The sequence below is a fragment of the Mytilus californianus genome, unplaced genomic scaffold (genome assembly GCF_021869535.1).
Source record: "Mytilus californianus isolate M0D057914Y unplaced genomic scaffold, xbMytCali1.0.p SCAF_10, whole genome shotgun sequence".
Lineage (NCBI taxonomy): Eukaryota > Metazoa > Mollusca > Bivalvia > Mytilida > Mytilidae > Mytilus > Mytilus californianus.
The window spans coordinates 64,201,646-64,222,439 of NW_026262582.1; the positions used below are offsets into that span (position 1 = coordinate 64,201,646).

Below are 20,794 nucleotides of genomic sequence, written 5' to 3' on the forward strand. Positions count from 1 at the left end.
CTTTTTATGGAATAGATCTTTGAGGAAAAGATGTGCTTATAATATAAGGTGAAAAAGGATAGATAAAAATTAATGCATCAACATTCCCCTGTGAATACGTAGATAAGGGGCTAAATGAGGTTTACAGAATAGAGAATAATGGCAAAATGATATGATGAATAGAGAAAAATAAGCAAAAAATATAAAGAATAGAGAATAATTGGGTGCAAAAGATTAAAGAATAACTGTTGAAAATAAAAGAATTAGGTAATAAAATGCAGAAATGAACGACATACAGAATAAAGGAGTCATCCAATTACAGAAAAAAATAATAGTAAAATCATTTTCATGAGAATTTCACAGAATAAGCGTTATTTCTAAAGATAATGAAAAATGTCGAAAATTGACCTAAAAATTTTAAGAATACAGAATTTAAGGACCCCATCCAGACCCTCATAGATATAAGGCAGGATAATTAAAATCAGTATGTGTCATTATAGTGCCATATGTTTTTACTTTGTACAGGAAGTTGCCAACCAGTTAGCTCGTCTGTGTGTTAGAGCTTGTGGAAGGTTAGGTGGATACTTTCCAGAAAGCTCAGGATTAGAAACACCAGAAAATGTACCTGTGAAGAAATCGTTGTCAGCTATATTGACTCCATATTTATCTAGAAAACTGTCTCAAGAAAATCCATCAGAGGTAAGCTTTGATAGAGTGCATCTTACTCTAATAATCTTGCATTTTTCAACATGTTCTATAAAATCCAACATCAATTAGTATCCATCTCAAACAAGAAATACTTAGTACCTTCAAAAGAACACAAATTTGTACAGCCATTCTCTCCCTCGCATTACCATTTATTTTCATTTTTGTCGAGCCTGCGACTTTTGTCGCAGAAAGCTCGACATAGGGATAGCGATCCGGCGGCGGCGGCGGCGGCGGCGGCGGCGGCGTTAGCTAACTTCTTAAAAGCTTTATATTTTAGAAGGTGAAAGACCTGGATGCTTCATACTTTGTATATGGATGCCTCATGTTACGAAGTTTCCGTCAGTCACATGTCCAATTTCCTTGACCTCATTTTCATGGTTCAGTGACTACTTGAAAAAAAATTTCAAATTATTTGTAATGTTAAATTCTCTCTTATTATAAGTAATAGGATAACTATATTAAGTATGTGCGTACCTTGCAAGGTCCTCATGCCTGTCAGACAGTTTTCACTTGACCTCGACCTCATTTCATGGATCAGTGAACAAGGTTAAGTTTTGGTGGTCAAGTCCATATCTCAGATACTACAAGCAATAGGTCTAGTATATTTGGTGTATGGAAGGACTGTAAGGTGTACATGTCCAACTGGCAGGTGTCATCTGACCTTGACCTCATTTTCATGGTTCAGTGGTTATAGTTAAGTTTTTGTGTTTTGGTCTGTTTTTCTTATACTGTATGCAATAGGTCTATTATATTTGGTGTATGGAGTGATTGTAAGGTGTACATGTCCAACTGGCAGGTGTCATCTGACCTTGACCTCATTTTCATGGTTCAGTGGTTATAGTTAAGTTTTTGTGTTTTGGTCTGTTTTTCTTATACTGTATGCAATAGGTCTATTATATTTGGTGTATGGAATGATTGTAAGGTGTACATGTCCAACTGGCAGGTGTCATCTGACCTTGACCTCATTTTCATGGTTCAGTGGTTATAGTTAAGTTTTTGTGTTTTGGTCCGTTTTTCTTATACTTTATCCAATAGGTCTATTATATTTGGTGTATGGAATGATTGTAAGGTGTACATGTCCAACTGGCAGGTGTCATCTGACCTTGACCTCATTTTCATGGTTCAGTGGTTATAGTTAAGTTTTTGTGTTTTGGTCCGTTTTTCTTATACTTTATCCAATAGGTCTACTATATTTGGTGTATGGAATGATTGTAAGGTGTACATGTCCAACTGGCAGGTGTCATCTGACTTTGACCTCATTTTCATGGTTCAGTGGTCAAAGTTAAGTTTTTGAGTTTTGGTCTTTTTTCTTATACTATTATGCAATAAGTCAACTATATTTGGTGTATGGAAATATTCTATGATGTACATGTCAGTCTCGCAGGTTTTATTTGACCTTGACCTCATTTTCACAGTTCATTGCTCAGTGTTAAGTTTATGTGTTTCAGTCTGTTTTTCTTAAACTATAAGCAATAGGTCAGCTATATTTGTTGTATGGAAGGATTGTAAGCTGTTCATGTCTGCCTGGCATGGTTCATCTGACTTTGACCTCATTTTCACGATTCATTGGTCAATGTTTAGTTTTCTTGGTTAAGTCTGTTTCTTAGAAACTATAAGCAATAGGTCAACTATATTTAGTGTATTGAATGATTGTAAGGTGTACATGTATTTCTTGTTTGGTTTATATGACCTTGACTTCATTTTCTTGGATCATGTTAAGTTTATGTAATAGTTGTAGTAAAGCTTTTATTTAGGACTATCAACATAATATCAATGGTTAGTAAAGAAGGCGAGACATTTCAGCGTGTCCACTCTTGTTTCCAAGAACATTAAGGTTGCGGAATTCCTTACCAAACCAGGTAGCCAGTAGCCCAGACTTAAATGCATTTAAGTCTAGTGCACAATCCAAATATATTGCTAGAACAAATAAATGTTTTTATCTATATACAAAAGAAAAATGTTTTTGAAATTTCTTGTAAATATTTTCAGATATTTAATTTTCCCTAGCATGTGCCTTCTTGTAATCTTCAACATATTGAAGTTCAGAAGTACATACCTGCGAACTTTTCCAAATCTCCATGAGGGATTTTAAGAGCAAGAGGACCTAATTAATGCTCTTCTTACCGTATAAACTCGCTTAATAGTCGATCCTACTATAAGTCGGGGGCCCTTTTCAGCTCCAAATTCTAAGGATTTAGTCTTGACCCTCGTATAAGTCGGACAAAATTTGGGCATTTTTTTTTCAGCTGACAGTAACTGAACGCCGGTAGAACCAATGCAAATCCAGGAATAATATTCATTTCTGCATTAATGTTTGGTTTGAATTTAGTTGATGCTCATCATGATAATTTATATTGCTGTTAATAATAAAGATGTATTCATTTCTCTTGTTTTGTTCACTGTTCAAATGTTAGATTAGCCATGTGTTGTTTACGTAATGCATCAATGATTTTGTAGGGTATGACTAACAACCTATTGTTTGAGAAAAGCGAATATAAACCAATATGAACCTGAAAAATTTAAAGTCAATCAACACTTGATGAAAATATTTTTAACAGCATACATAACTTGGTGTTAAATGAGCATGTACACTTCATAATTCTTATTATATTGTGATGATTAAAGGATTAAAAAAATTAAGTGAAGCTAATCAATATATTAAAATAACTAACTCCAACTCATTAGTGTCATCTGTTTACCTATCACTGATAGTTTTCACACCTTTAGTAAATACAACTCTTTGTCTCTTAATTGGGGTTATCAATGGATTATATTGGCTTGTCAATCAATTTTGTAATTTTTGTTTACCTGAGACACTTTAATGAATAATATTTTGATTTTGGGAATGAATCTTAAAATTATTTTTTGATTATTATATGATTTATAAGCATTGAATTGATATCATGATATCATAATAATGACACAATAACTCCGCTGAAAACATCCTTTCACATATTTGGTACATTGTTATCTCCTTTTCATTTTTGGTTCTTGGCTCTTCTTTTGGGTTTATAGGAAAACCATGTGACCATGAAAATCAATACACAAACCGGAAACAGTAGAATTTCAACACGAATTTGCAGAAAATGTTTACCAAAGAACAAATAAAACACAAAGACAGTATTGTAGTAATTTATTTTCAACAAAAACTTTTTATTTATTGATTTATGTAGGTTTGGCAATCAAAAACGTAGTTTTGACCAGGAAATTCACTCCTGACCACTTTTCTCAAGCTTGGATTTTTCCTCTGGTCGCTAGATCTCGTCTATTAGTCGGTCCCCCTCTCTGGATTATGAATTTTACTCCCAATTTTCCGACTAATAAGCGAGTAGGAACGGTATATTGTCATAAGTGTTTTTAATCTACTACTATATTGTTGAATGAGTATGTATGAGCTTGAATAACCTTTTAACTCATTTGAATGCCTGTTTTTGAGGTGTTTAGTTATATAATAAAGAATTTCAAAATTCAGGTCAGCACCTCTCATGGGGGAAATCCCCCATAAATTGTGAAGATTGGCAGATCTGGAAGTATTATGTAGATGTAAAGAGAGTGGAGGGTTTAGAACTTTTTTTTTTTTTGCAATACCAACAAATATTCACTGATGGTAGTCAGAATAAAATTCTAGATTAGACATATTTTTTTCATTTAAATGGATAATGATTTTCATATAGATTTATCCTTTGCAAGAACAAATGAAAAGAGATTGTAAGGTTTTTTTCGAGTTAACATTTTGGTTACAGCTTCACTCAATCAATGCGGCCTTGTCAATTAAATGATATTACCATCAGGCATCAAATACTCTGTTGTTGTAATGATAGTTTTATATATGAACGTAAAATTTATAATATACCCTGTGAACTAGTGCATCAACAATCAATCAGAGTGCCTGTCAAGTAGGATGCAGGGTTTATATTTTTATCATTCATTTACAATGTAGCATTGCATTAAATTTACTAGCAATTGATAAACCTGGTTAGTTACATGCAAAAGGTCAATACCATGAAAGGTATAAATGGGGTTAAACACTATCAATAAATACTTCTCCTGAAGTTTAAATAGATATCTACAAGGTTCACCAATTTTAGTTTACAAATAAACCAACAATTTCCTCAATTTCATGTAAACCAATCACTCTTTATATTTTATCAAATCCAGGAAGTTAAATCAGAGTTGTTTACATCCGAGATGTAATTTCCATGTTTGATGTTTTTCAGCTGCTGAAATATCTGAATTGTAACACAGAGAATCCTTACCTTATATGGGACAATGCCACTAGGGGGCAGTTGAATGAATATCTTATGGACCAACAGCAAAATGTTATAAAAACAGTATGTATATTAACTTATATGGAAACTTGCTTGTTTATATTTAATGTACATTATAATGATGATGTTGGTTTAATGTCAAAGTGACAGCAACCAAAAAAACAACAATTAACCTCAAATAGACGTCTATAGAGGTCAACATGTGACCTTCACAGATTGATAATGTAACCATAAAAATTGACAGTAACATTGTCAAAACTATATGACAGAAAAGATGCTTGTTGAACATGTGTTAGGGTTTATCTAGTTATTTGAGATCTTAGTCATTCCCATTGTTGATGTTTTAATTAACATTGTCAGTAAACATTGCTTGTCTTATGATGATGCTGTTGCCATTAAAACAATATTGTCAGTAAACATTACTTGTCTTATGATGATGCTGTTGCCATTAAAACAATATTGTCAGTAAACATTGCTTGTCTTATGATGATGCTGTTGCCATTAAAACAATATTGTCAGTAAACATTGCTTGTCTTATGATGATGCTGTTGCCATTAAAACAATATTGTCAGTAAACATTGCTTGTCTTATGATGATGCTGTTGCCATTAAAACAATATTGTCAGTAAACATTACTTGTCTTATGATGATACTGTTGCCATTAAAACAATATTGTCAGTAAACATTGCTTGTCTTATGATGATGCTGTTGCCATTAAAACAATATTGTCAGTAAACATTACTTGTCTTATGATGATACTGTTGCCATTAAAACAATATTGTCAGTAAACATTGCTTGTCTTATGATGATGCTGTTGCCATTAAAACAATATTGTCAGTAAACATTGCTTGTCTTATGATGATGCTGTTGCCATTAAAACAATATTGTCAGTAAACATTACTTGTCTTATGATGATGCTGTTGCCATTAAAACAATATTGTCAGTAAACATTACTTGTCTTATGATGATGCTGTTGCCATTAAAACAATATTGTCAGTAAACATTGCTTGTCTTATGATGATGCTGTTGCCATTAAAACAATATTGCCAGTAAACATTACTTGTCTTATGATGATACTGTTGCCATTAAAACAATATTGTCAGTAAACATTGCTTGTCTTATGATGATGCTGTTGCCATTAAAACAATATTGTCAGTAAACATTGCTTGTCTTATGATGATACTGTTGCCATTAAAACAATATTGTCAGTAAACATTGCTTGTCTTATGATGATGCTGTTGCCATTAACACATGATTGTTTGTTGATGTTTTCAGGGAGAATGTGACCAGAATTACGGGGCTGATTTTGTTTACGATATCCATGCCAAAGAATTAATAGTAGGAGAAATCTTTGTTAGAATTTATAATGAGCAGCCAACTTTTCCTTTAGATGTAAGTAGTAATTTATCTGACAGAGTCACTTTTTGGTTAAGATATTTTCTTGCAAGTGGTTCTGTGTAGATTATTGCATAAGTTATTTAAAAATATAATTGTTGTTGAAATGCCTATTATTTTTATATCTCTTGCAAACAAAGTTTAGAGATATATAGGAATAACCTTGTCTGTCTGTCTGCAATTTATGGATATAGATGAAACTTTACTCAGTGGTAGAACACTACCTGAGGTTGCATATGAAATATCTTTGTCTAACATGTTTAAGTTTCCGTCTGAACCACTTTTCTGGAATTACCTTAAGGGACACTCATTATAATGTGAAAAATGAAAATGATGGATTTTTAATGAATTCATATATGCCTTGAGATAGAGTTGAATTAAAACACATTGTCATAAATTGCATTGAGAACTAAACTATCAAACAAAAGTAAGAAAATTGATAGTGGGAAATAGAATTTAAATATCTCAGCGAGAATGTTAATCGTTATTAATATAAAAATGAGGAGATGTGGTATGATTGCCAATGAGACAACTATCCACCAAAGTTCAATTGAAATGGATGTAAGCAATTGCTAATACAAAGTGGCTAATTTGATACAACAGTTGTGTAATTCCACGATTTTTTTCTCACCTTTGGTTGAAAAAATGTTTATATATTGATTTCATAAAATATGAGACCCCTCACATGAAAAAAAAAAATGTGAGGCTAATTTGGAATATAAAATATATCAAAATGTATCTACATATTTTTGTTTATTTACAGAATCCCAAAGGTTTCACAATAGATCTCCTAGATTACATGGGATCTCAAGCTCAGGTAAAATAACTTTGATAAGATGAAAATGTTTCATAGAGGCAATAAATAATTCTTAATCCTTCATTTGCACTGTCAGAAAAAAATCATCAATCATTACCTTATTACTTTAATTTGTATGTTTGAAGATGAATTTGAAAAAAAAATCCCTTAAAGTTGTTTGATATATTTTAAATGACTGTGAGGTCTAATGTTAATGTGTTTACCTCAAGCGTAGGGACATTACGGGTTTCATACCTTGCCAAATTGAACCAATGATTGGAAAATTTTGTATTACATTGTTTTTGCTTTCCTGCTAAGCCAGAAGCTTCTAGGAGTTAGTGCAAAGATTGATCAGATCAGAGTTACAATGATGCATGCATGTGCTATGATACATTTTCTTGGTGGTTGTACTTTCTAGCATATTTTGACTCTGACTCAGTGTGTCCATCCTATATGTGTAAGAATCCTAATCAGAACAAACTTGAGGATGATATCCACTATTTAATTAATTGTTAAATTCTGGAGAATCCTAATCAGAACAACCTGAGGATGACATCAACTATTTACTTAATTGTTAAATTCCTAAGAATCCTTATCAGAACAAACTGGAGGATAATATCCACTTTTTACTTATTGTTAAATTCTTAGGAATCCTTATCAGAACAAATTAGAGGATGATATCCACTATTAAGTTAATTGTTATTTTTCAAATGAATCCTAATCAGAACAAACTGGAGGATGATATCCACTGTTTATTTAATTGTTAAATTCTCAAGAATCCTAGTTAGATCGACCTGGAGGATGATATCCAATATTTATTTAACTGTTAAATTCCTTTCAGTATCTTCACTCACTAATGATGTTGCAAAAACAGAGTCAAAATTCTAGTCAGAAAAAACAAGGAGACCGCCTTCTGCATGTGGAAATGGCTTTAGAAGGTCTACGTAATGTAATAAAAAATAATCCAGGTAAGTGACCGTAGAACTGTACTGTGACCTATAATTACTTATATCTTCATCATTTGAACTCTGGTGGATAGTTGCCTTATTGGCAAACATATCACATCTTTTATATAGAATAAAGGGGAAAATGATTTTTTATGGAGAGAATTCAATGTATTTATTCTAGAAAACTATTGAAGTGATATCAAGCATTGAAAATTATTTTGCAGGATGTGTAATTAAGTTGGTATGATATTCTAATAATAAAAAAAGAAACAAAGGAATTATCCTGCAATAGGAAATGCCTGAGGAATTTTTTTTTAAGAAAAACGAGAAATTTATAAATAGTCAATGTTTGATGTAAAGGATTGGGTTAACCTGTTGTTTAAAATTATATTTCTAATTTCAGGTGTAGAAATACAGTGTATAGGACATTTTAAGTTACTGTTTAGTCTTCTTAGATTAGATGATTGTGCCAAACTACAACAATGTGCTCTCGAGGTGAGTCTTGTTCTCCATTTTATTTACATTGCTACAGTTAATAGTAGAAATTTATAATTCATGAATAAAAAGAGATGTAGGGTATAAATCAATGATACAGCAACCCAACAATGATAAAGCAACCCAATGACGAAAATAATCAAAAGAAATCTAGATGTTGAGCAGTTTGTAATCAGTTTGCTGTTGAAACAAGCTTTATGCTTTTTCACTGATTTTAGATATGATGGCAATTTGACACTTTGATATTACCTTAACTGAAGAGGTGGTTTCAATTACACCTCTAAATCATACCAAAAATAATGTTACTTTGCTGTGGTCAGTATAGGTAGATAGATGTTAAACGGCTACATACAAGACAGGGTTATTTCCCTTTTGTTTCATATAATTGTTGGTTATAATGGAAAATGTGTGAAAAATATGAGTATCATCATCTTGCTTTGTTTAATATAAAATGAAAAAAATATACCAACATTACTACAGACTTATTTTCTGTATTTGTCTTCATTTATAGAAGCAAACAAGTTATTCCCCCTTTGTTAATTTTATATCTAGGTTGTAAACAATGTAACAACAAACCAAGAGTGTGTAAATGACATTGCTGCAGAGTTATTCCCCTTTTGTTTATTTATTTCTAGGTTGTAAACAATGTAACAACAAACCACGAGTGTGTGAATGACATTGCTGCAGAGTTATTCCCCTTTTGTTTATTTATTTCTAGGTTGTAAACAATGAAACAACAAACCAAGAGTGTGTGAATGACATTGCTGCAGAGTTATTCCCCCTTCGTTTATTTATTTCTAGGTTGTAAACAATGTAACAACAAATCAGGAGTGTGTGAATGACATTGCTGCAGAGTTATTCCCCTTATATTTATTCTATTTCTAGGTTGTAAACAATGTAACAACAAACCAAGAGTGTGTGAATGACATTGCTGCAGAGTTTTTCCCCTTTTGTTTATTTATTTCTAGGTTGTAAACAATTTAACAACAAACCAAGAGAGTGTGAATGACATTGATGCAGAGTTATTCCCCCTTTGTTTATTTATTTCTAGGTTGTAAACAATGTAACAACAAACCAAGAGTGTATGAATGACATTGCTGCAGAGTTATTCCCCCTTCATTTATTTATTTCTAGGTTGTAAACAATGTAACAACAAACCAGGAGTGTGTGAATGACATTGCTGCAGAGTTATTCCCCCTTTGTTTATTTATTTCTAGGTTGTAAACAATGTAACAACAAATCAGGAGTGTGTGAATGACATTGCTGCAGAGTTTTTCCCCTTTTGTTTATTTATTTCTAGGTTGTAAACAATTTAACAACAAACCAAGAGAGTGTGAATGACATTGCTGCAGAGTTATTCCCCCTGTGTTTATTTATTTCTAGGTTGTAAACAATGTAACAACAAACCAAGAGTGTATGAATGACATTGCTGCAAAGTTATTCCCCCTTCATTTATTTATTTCTAGGTTGTAAACAATGTAACAACAAACCAGTAGTGTGTGAATGACATTGCTGCAGAGTTATTCCCCCTTTGTTTATTTATTTCTAGGTTGTAAACAATGTAACAACAAACCAGGAGTGTGTGAATGACATTGCTGCAGAGTTATTCCCCCTTTGTTTATTTATTTCTAGGTTGTAAACAATGTAACAACAAACCAGGAGTGTGTGAATGACATTGCTGCAGAGTTATCCCCCTTTGTTTATTTATTTCTAGGTTGTAAACAATGTAACAACAAACCAGGAGTGTGTGAATGACATTGCTGCAGAGTTATTCCCCTTATATTTATTCTATTTCTAGGTTATAAACAATGTAACAACAAACCAAGAGTGTGTGAATGACATTGCTGCAGAGTTATTCCCCTTTTGTTTATTTATTTCTAGGTTGTAAACAATTTAACAACAAACCAAGAGTGTGTGAATGACATTGCTGCAGAGTTATTCCCCCTTCGTTTATTTATTTCTAGGTTGTAAACAATGTAACAACAAACCAAGAGTGTATGAATGACATTGCTGCAGAGTTTTTCCCCTTTTGTTTATTTATTTCTAGGTTGTAAACAATGTAACAACAAACCAAGAGTGTGTGAATGACATTGCTGCAGAGTTATTCCCCCTTTGTTTATTTATTTCTAGGTTGTAAACAATGTAACAACAAACCAGGAGTGTGTGAATGACATTGCTTCAGAGTTATTCCCCCTTTGTTTATTTATTTCTAGGTTGTAAACAATGTAACAACAAACCAGGAGTGTGTGAATGACATTGCTGCAGAGTTATTCCCCCTTTGTTTATTTATTTCTTGGTTGTAAACAATGTAACATCAAACCAAGAGTGTATGAATGACATTGCTGCAGAGTTATTCCCCCTTTGTTTATTTATTTCTAGGTTGTAAACAATGTAACAACAAACCAGTAGTGTGTGAATGACATTGCTGCAGAGTTATTCCCCTTTATCTTATTTATTTCTAGGTTGTAAACAATGTAACAACAAACCAGGAGTGTGTGAATGACATTGCTGCCTCAGAAGTGTTGTCCTATTTACTATTAGCTATTAACATGCTTCCTAACTGTAAGTATGTCTTATTAGACTACATACCATCAGTAAAAAATTTGGTGACTGCAATTGACAGATAACATGTTCAAAAATTTTGCAAAGTAATAGTTGTTTTTAAACAGAAACAATTATTTCATAATGTGAAATATTTAAAAATATAATGTTATTAAAAAAAAAACAAGATTTAAAGTCCATGGGATAGCAACACAAAAACCCAATGCAACATAAAACATAGCTACCAGAAAACGTCCATAGTAATTTAGTGTCTATATCATAAACTAAGCTCTAATCCACCTTAATAAAGACAAGTTTTTAATGAATTCAACAGAAATAAAAAAAGATCTGCTGTCGATATATTGAATCTTTAAATAGATATGTTGAATGAAAACACTGATAAGCATCTTAATTTTGGACAGGTACATTACATATGACATGTCTTACTTAGTAAGTACTCAACTATTTGATAGTATCTCTACAAGTGGTACATACAAATATTCAATGGTTTTCTTAGTTTTACATTAATAATGTAGTTCAGAAGGTTTTGTAAGAATTGCTCTTCTTTTGTTTTAGGCCGATTACTAACCTTAGAAAGTTTATTTGCTTTAATGTCCAATACTAAGATAGTGAAGGAAGCTATGGCAAAAGGTTTGTAATAAAAGAAATAGAAAATACATTGAAGGGAACCCATTAAGGGAGGTTAACACGGAGAAGTATTTGTTGAAACACATTTAAGGGAGGTTATCTCTATGATATATATTAAGGAGAACTATCATACACAAAATTGAATTTTCTTCATTTAATACAGATAGTTATGGAAAATCTTGTTTCATAATTCAAACAGTTCTTTACTGGCAATAGTCCAGGAAAATATTTTGTTCTTTCCTGGGGATAGTTATGAAAAGTAGTACATTCTTTGCAACAGATAGTTTCTCAGAATTAGATTGTTTTAACTTACACATTGAAACACACCTATTAAAGTAATTTAATTGTTCATTGCAGTGAACAAGAGAAATTCAGTTTTTTTGTCAGTAAATACAGATAAGATTGAATCTTTCAGTGTTGACTTTTATGTCCATTACCAATACCAGTAACATAGTGGATAAAAAAAAATGGAAAATATTATAATACATTAACTGATGATATTTCTCAACAACTGTTTTATTTGTTTTACAGGAGCTGTGATATATTTATTAGATTTATTTTGTAATTCAACAAATCCAAATGTGCGTGAAAAGACTGCCGAACTTTTATCAAAAATGTTATCAGATAAACTTGTTGGGCCTAAGGTCCGGATAGTGTTGTCTAAATTTCTTCCTCCAATATTCATGGATGCTATGAGAGACTCACCTGAGGCTAGTGTTCATATGTATGAAGGAACTCATGAAAACCCTGAATTAATCTGGAATGAGGAATCCAGGGATAAAGTGTCTGATGTTGTGAAAAAATTGAAAAATAAGTATGTATTTTATGTTATGTACATTAGGGTTTACCTATAGGGGTGTCGTGGCATTGTGTTTTCCATCATTCCAAATTGGGGTTTAAACCAAAATTTAACTGTGTATTGAAAATAGAAATGTGATAGCGCAAGCTGGGCATTGTATGGACACAAATCCTTGATCTATACATTTGATCCATATCATTTCAATTACCAGAAATACTCTTTTACTATAAGCTGATTTCTCACGTCATTTAAATATTTTATGGGCTAACTGGATCCCTGCATCTTTGAACTGATAAAGTAATTGTGACTGCTTGACTTGTTTCAAACACCCGTCTTTATTCTTATGTACATAATTCAATCCTGCCTAAAGAAATATATAAATTTTATTTTTTAAAAACAGTTATCGAGCAGTCATATGGAATTGATCCCCATTAGAATATTCATCCCTTAGCTCAACATACTGACGTAGATTTTATGCCCAACAAACTCACAAATGACGTCAAATAACGTCACCTAAAACCAAACACTTTGACGGAAAGACAACGATTGGAATAAAGCGTATTTTTAGTATCAAGTCTGAGGATACTACATCATAAAGATTTAGCCTTTTCAATTTGTCTGTATTTCCATGTTTTTTTTTTACTTTTAAAATACATCTAAGAAAACTGATAAAATATGAATTGAATATCTATAGCTAGTTTGATCTAAACATGTTCTATGAAAAATCTTATCAATATATTGTAATAAAAAGCCATTTTAATGAAGATTATTGCTTACAAGATGAAGTATCTGATACATAATGGTCTCTGCATTATCTAATATTGGATGTTGGGTTGTCAAAATTGAAATAGACATATTTTTTTAATAGTTTGCCTAAATGTAGTTTATTTCTTCAATTTCAAAAACTGTAATAAAATGTTTGGGGTCACAGAGCTTTTTTTCAAGCTGCAGGTTGTACAAAATTGTCTGATTTTGTAAAGATTATAAATGGAAAAACCAATTTCAGCACAGTATACTTAAAAGAATTTAAATTGGGTCAGATGAACGAAAATACTTCAAAGTCAAAATCACAGGTTGAAAGGTTAGTGCTGCAATATTTATAACAGGTTGATATGTCAGTGCTGCAGTATTTGTTACAGAAATGAATATGTGAGATGCTATATTTATATTTTTGGATTATTTCAGTCATTTTAAAGCTCAGCGAGAAAATCCAGACTCCCGATGGAGCCTAAGAGAAGATTTTGCCGTAGTTTATACAGACGTAGCAGGGGAGCTAACTATTGGTGGTGTCTTCCTCCGATTGTTTATTGCCAACCCTGGATGGGTGCTGCGGAAACCAAAGGAATTTTTAACAGAGTTGATGGAGAAATGGGCAGAGCTTACAAAAATACAAAATGCAGATGTAAGAAAAAATTTTAGTTCCAAGCTTAACATTTTTTTAAATTATTTACAGAATGATATGAATATTCAAATAATATTATTGAAATGAAATGTAAAAATGAGATGTGATAAGATTGCCAATGAGATGACTCTCCATCAAAAACCAAATGACGTAGATATTAGCAACTATAGATCACAATTTTTTTTACTTTTTACTTTCTTTTATTTGATAGTAAATATTTGCCTTCTCCCAGGTAATGTGAAATAGTGAAATATCAGCTTGGAATTGTAAAGATAGTGGCAAGCAGGTATCACAATTTGAAAAGATTCTTTACAGTGGATTCATTTATTTTTTTGTGGGTACCATTTTTCCAGGATTTAGAAAAAAAATGTATTTTCGTGGATATTTGATTTTGTGGTTTTAATAAAGTCTGCATACAAGCCTATGAAAAATTTGTACTTTGTTGAACATTTAAGAATGTGGTTAACCTACACCCACGAAATAATTAAAAATTAGTATCCCATGAATAATAATGAATCCAAAGTAAATGGAATGTTTTTCCAATCAATTTTTGTTTAGGTTAGGCTGAAAATCTACCTACATGTATAATAAGGATATCTTCATATTTCATATTCAATAAGCATATTTCAAGTTATGATAGGAACTTTCATGTATTGCTATAATTATCCTGTGTTCATCTAAGGGAGATAATATCATTTTTGTTTAATTACTGTATAGGGAGAAGTATTGGAAACCGTGACAACAGCAATAGTTTATTTGTTTACCTCACAACCTGTGATGTTGGATCAACTTCCACAATTAGGTTACATTCCAAAAGTGTTCACAGCTATGTCTCATCGGAACAATGCCGTACCACGCTCAGCTATACAAGTTGCTCATCAGCTTGCTCATAATGAGGTAAGTTTTTAGAGGAGGTCCACAATTTGAAAAGACTGAACATTCAATTTTTTGTTTTGTTTTAGAGAGTTAAATATTATATCAGAAACTTCTGCAAATTTGATATAACACAGCCAAAACTTACTTTTGCACTTGCAGATTATCATGAATATTAAAATGAAAAAACTTGTGAACTATTACAAAATGGTACTTGTGTATCAAAGGGTTAAAAATTTATTTTCGTTGTTTATACTGATGTAACATTTGAAGATTAATGTTGTTTCTAGGGTTATATGTGTGCTTTTTTCATGACTTGGCGTCCTTCATCGTTAACTTTTACAAAAATGTTCTCTGAATTAAACTATTGGGCCAGATTTTTTATTAGTCCTTTCAGCAGAAAACATGCTTTCTACAGGAGTCTTTAAAGTAAATCCTTCAGAGGTGTACTGATTGACATTTTAATCTTGGAGAATATCAGTGAAATTTTGCTTTGATCTAGCCTTTAATAACTGCAAGGATTCTTAGAACAATGCTTTGTGTCTTTTGTCTTTTTGTTATTATAGCCCTGCTTTAAAAAAGTGGGGGTATACTGTTTTACCTCTGTCTGTCTGTCCGTCCGTCCCATGAATATTTTTCGTCGCATCTTTCTCAGGAACTACATTACAAGGATTTCTGAAATTTGGTTTCAGGGTTTATATGAGTCAGCTATACCGTGTGATGCGTTTTCAGATTCATTACTCAACAACTTCCTGTTTACCTTATACTTTTAGCGGGGCGGGGGTATCATTAGTGAGCAGAAGCTCACAGATTCACTTGTTTGTTTTGTTCTGCTCTGATGATTTAAGCCCTTTAAAGTTGAATTTTACTGTTTGATCTTATGTTACATCACTTTTATGAGGGGTGTAAAGGGGGGTATCTGCACTGAAGACCGCGAAATAAAATTGTCATTTCACGATGAACGAACAATTAAAAATTTCTTGCACGTTGATCTTTTTACTGATTCACGAAACACAGTGAATAACAAACCTTTTTCACGGCTGCACGTGAAATAAAAATGGCAAAACACGTTGCACGAAAATAACCCTTTACCACCCTCTTTTATCAATTGTTTCAGATATGTATACGAAGTATGGCACAGATAGAATGTATCGGTGCTTTAAAAGTTGGTATGAAAGCTAGAAGAGATTCTATTGCTCTGGCAGCTGAAGCATTGGGTAAAATGTTTGATAAAGGTGAAGAAGAACTTGTTTCACAGGTAACAGTGCTAACACCTAATTTACACATATCTATTTATAGCATCAGAAAACATGCTTTGAATTCTTGCAGTAATGTTTTCTTTTTATGTTAAATATTTTAAATAAACATAAGAAACAATTAAGGACTGTTCCAGAATTTTAAACACATGGGGGCAAGGGAGGCACTTGCACCATCCATAAAATCAAATTTCAATTTACATATTTTTCCTTACAAAATTCAAAGGAAAATGCAACCACCCATATTTATTTAATATGAGTGCCTCTCGACCCACACCCAATGAATTTTTGAACAGCCTTAAATATAAGGGAGACCTGTCTGAAATAAATTATGAAATTCATAAAATTTTCTTCCGTAATCAATGTAAATCAGTGAATAGAACAGCTTTTTTGCTGTGTGAAATCAAACACTAAATAGCAAAAAACAAAAAAGTAGAAAATGAAAAAGGTGAATATAAGGTCATTGATCTAAAAATATTAAAGTTCACATGAAATAAAATATCACAAAAAATCTCAATGAAATATTGTTTGTTTAAATTTTCCAGGCTTTAAAAACCGAATTAGTTCCATTCTTGCTAAAACTGCTTGAAGCAGGACTAGAGGCTATAGATAATCCTTCAGCAACAAAAGCTCAGATTGTCAAGGCTCTGAAAGCCATGCAAAGAAGTTTGTTATATGGGGAACAGGTAAGAATAAGATATAGGCCTTTTTAAGGACAAAAAGTCATGGTTCTTAGTGCCAATACAGTTTTTGGGATTTGAAGAACAGGATGGAAAACAAGGCTTCCAAAACAGTCATATTTGCTGGAAAAATATAAATTTATCGGACATTGTCCGACTGGGCCAAGCATTAAACGGACATCCTACATGGGTTTGCCATTTCAACGTTCATGTAATTCAGAAAAATCAACCATTTTGACTTGACCTTGTGCCTTAAACAGCCACACTTTTCCTGTCAAAAAAGTGACAGTACTCTATAAACAAGCGCTACTATAATCCCCTCTCATTACAATCAAGGTTAATTAAGTGTCTAACAGGTGAGATTTACCTGAAATCACCTGCGTCAGAGAAACTATTTGTACTGGACATCAATCAATCTTTTTGGAAGTTATTTTTTTATTAAAATTAAAAACATTCCTGGTTTAAATCTAACTACTTTTAAGCAAAACAGATATAGACTATTAGACAAACGCATTTAAAACGGTAAGATCATAATTTACAAAGGTGGTAAAAAAGTTTAACAGACAGAACCGACAGAACCACGTCGATTGAAATATTAGAAGTGTGCGCATGTGCAAGTGTGATATTTATTATTTAATAATGCATCCAAATTCATCCAAAACAATAAAAATATCATTTATACCATTATCTTACGTTCATCTCAAGTATTTTCCTTAAGAAATAATGTGGTAAGAACTGCTTAAACTCAATAATGTTAGATAAAAATACATGAATTTTACACAACCGTCCCCGTTCTGCGTTCTATTGTCGTCTAGTAAATATCCGGTATTGGAAAACATGTTTATCAAATAACTAAGCTGGTCCTAGACTGACTAATACACTTTGTTATGTCTGCGGATATATGCCAATTCGAACCATGCACTATCAATGTAATTGTTAATGTCAAAAATGGAATTTATGTAAAAACTGAAAAAGTATGAAGTCTATGATTTTATTGTCCTTTAATAGTTTAATGGCTTTATCATATGGCTATGTCCATCTTTTGTAATGTAACCTGTCTAAAGAGATAAAAAATGGGATTGAAAAAATGTTCAGCTGGCTCAAATATTTTTTGGAAGCTGTGATGGAAAATGATCTAAATCATTAGTGACTGAACATAAACATGTCAAAGCTCTGATAGTCATGCAGAGAAGTACAACTCTTTCCGTAGCATAAGGCTTCAGTACAAAATATGGATTATTGGCTCTATTTTCCTCACTTTAAGAATTTAGCTGTTTGATATTAATTTTAAAATTCAAGCATCTTAAATGCTTAATTGATTGTTTATTGCTGAATGTCACATCATCATCAACTTAGAACAATTTATTGATATGTTTTGACTCACAGTATAAACCAAAATTAACTTATAGTATTAATTTCTTTAAGTCCATCCAATTTAAACGTTTTTTTATGTTTATTTATAGATAACTGGTATTTTAGAAAAGTCCACAGTATGGCGAGATTATAAGGATCAGAAACATGACCTATTTATATCAGATACACCAATAGCAGGCTACCTTACAGGTGAGAAATTATATAATTATATAACCAGATATACAGATGAAAAGGATGAATACTGTAAACAGGGAAATATTCATGGCAATTTTTATTTTTGCTATATTTGTGAAAAGTGCTGATAAGCGAAAATAAACTACCACAATTACTTCATTGGAGCTCGATTCATATGACCAAAACCTTACAAAAATTTACGTGAATTTGAATTCAGTCGGCAAACAAGAATAAAAGACAGTGCTAAATTTTCAAGTTTACAGTACATTCATTGTAATCTGCAGCCAGTTCTCAGAAAAAAGATATATACAGACATATAATTTGGTGTGCAGATACATCTTTAATGATGATGATGGATTGATGCTTTATGTCTGATACATCTTTGAGGTATGACCAAAAGATGAAGAACACATGATCCATAGTTCATGGTTCAGTGAATTCAGATCATATTTTTAAATATTATGACTTATGTTCAGTTGAATGTCAGAACCTTTACATCAAGCTAAAACATAAATTAAATAATATGGTTCCTTGGACCAAGAAATTGTTTTTCTTTGTTATTGTAACTGACACTGCGTCCTTAAGAAAAGATAAATGTACTATACTTTGCTATTGTTCTGTTTTAACAGAAGGAAAAGCAGGTAAATTTTCCACACTTACTTTATATGTGTGCTGCTTTGTGTATACACAAGATATGTTTACTAAACAACTGTTTACTATTCTTTATACTTCACTTCAGGCAGTGCTGCTGTGTGTTTGTTCATTTCTAACAAAGATTTTTTTTTACTTCTTCTTCGATACAATCCTTACAACTAAAATTCTTTTTCTTGATTATTCCTGGAACATATTTTTAACCCGTCCCACCAAAAAAGCTATATTAAAGTAAGTCAATAAAAAAAAAGCACAAGTTATAATTAAACACTTTTGAGCTAAGAGTAAGATCATGTCTGAAAATCAAGCACTAGGCTCATAATGATACAAATTTGGTTGATTGAAATTAATGATGATCACAGAATTGAAGATCAGGGACCCGGTCATAAAACTTTACTCAATACTCAGAATACAAAATTCATGCTCGAAATGACAAATCGAATAATTTTGATTGGTTGATTTCTGAGTCTTAAGGTTTTCTTCTTAAAAGTTTTATAACCGCAAGGCCAGATGTAATTTGATACAACCATTAGATATAGAATTGCTTAAGTTGTGATATATTGCTTTTTAAATTACATGTATATTCAAAATTATTGTATATTAAATATGTTATCTGTCACATGCCACAGTAATGTGAAGTATAAATGATATGTATGTTTGTGAAAGATTGCATCCTGTTTGATCTATATCAAATGTTGGTATAGAAAAGATTGCATTGTGTTTTTGTCTCATTAAGGGTGGGTTTGCAGAAAAATCTATGTGTGTCTGTGTGAAAGTTTCTTTGGTGAAAGGCTATACGGTTGAATGCTTTCCTATATGTATGATAATCTAAACTAATTTGTGTGTGTTTGTGTGTTTTGAATTAGACAAATATAACCAGAAATATGTACTAACATTGCATAGAATTATATACAGACGGAGAGAGAATCATATTATGCTTGTGGAAATGAAGCTTTGTATATATGCAAGATAAATAATATATCTATTCTATGGCTTGAAGGCTTTAGTCATTGTTGATGCAAACAGTTTGCTTTTCTGTTTAAATTCTATTTAAGTACTGTAATTTTTTTCACTTTTTGGCTCACCTAGCCCAAAGGGCCAGGTGAGCTTTTCCAATCACTTGGCGTCCGTCGTCTGTCGTTGTCCGTTAAATTTTATAAACATCATATCCTCTGAAACTACTGTGCTAAATTTAACCAAACTTGGTCACACTCATCAATGTGGTATCAGGGCCTCGGTGGCCGAGTGGTCTAAGTAGTTACTACTGTAATCACTAGCCAGTCAACACTGAGGTTGTGAGTTCGAACCCCGCTCGTGTGGGTGCACTCGACTCCAATCTTAATTGACTAGGATAGTCAGTTTTCCTATCGAAGGTTGGTGGTTTTCTCCTTGCGCTACGGCTTCAACCACCAATAAAAACTGGCCACCACGAAATAGCCCAAAAGCGGTGCTTAAAAGTGGCGTTAAAACACCAAAAATCAAATCAAATCAATGTGGTATCTTGTTTAAATATGTGTCTGCAAACAACATGGCCGACATGGCTAAAAATAGAACAATGGGGAAAATGCAACTTTTGTCTATTATCTTGAGAACCACGGAGAAAATCGGACAGAGGGATAATATTCTGAATGATTAGATCTACTTAATGACTATGACATCAAAACTGTCAGATGCCAATTTTTTTCATTTTTGCCTATTATCTTGAAAATTATTTTAGATAGACAGAAACTTTAAACAGCAAAAATGATCATCAAGACAGAATCTAAGTCAATTCCTTATTGAAGTTATTGCCCTTTAATAATAATTTTT

At 32.1% G+C, this 20,794-nt stretch overlaps 1 protein-coding gene across 1 annotated transcript in view; it reads left to right on the forward strand.

Moving 5' to 3' along the window:
- Positions 1-20,794, forward strand: part of LOC127718385 (dnaJ homolog subfamily C member 13-like) — a 76,483-nt gene that overhangs the window by 48,357 nt on the left and 7,332 nt on the right. Inside the window, exons 42-56 of the mRNA XM_052224374.1 lie at positions 505-678; positions 4,905-5,018; positions 6,230-6,346; positions 7,113-7,166; positions 7,987-8,113; positions 8,496-8,587; positions 11,050-11,149; positions 11,705-11,779; positions 12,308-12,590; positions 13,761-13,977; positions 14,695-14,874; positions 15,968-16,108; positions 16,652-16,792; positions 18,250-18,349; positions 18,964-18,975. Coding sequence (XP_052080334.1) covers positions 505-678; positions 4,905-5,018; positions 6,230-6,346; positions 7,113-7,166; positions 7,987-8,113; positions 8,496-8,587; positions 11,050-11,149; positions 11,705-11,779; positions 12,308-12,590; positions 13,761-13,977; positions 14,695-14,874; positions 15,968-16,108; positions 16,652-16,792; positions 18,250-18,349; positions 18,964-18,975 — 1,927 coding nt within the window. The remainder of the gene's footprint in view (positions 1-504; positions 679-4,904; positions 5,019-6,229; positions 6,347-7,112; positions 7,167-7,986; positions 8,114-8,495; positions 8,588-11,049; positions 11,150-11,704; positions 11,780-12,307; positions 12,591-13,760; positions 13,978-14,694; positions 14,875-15,967; positions 16,109-16,651; positions 16,793-18,249; positions 18,350-18,963; positions 18,976-20,794) is intronic.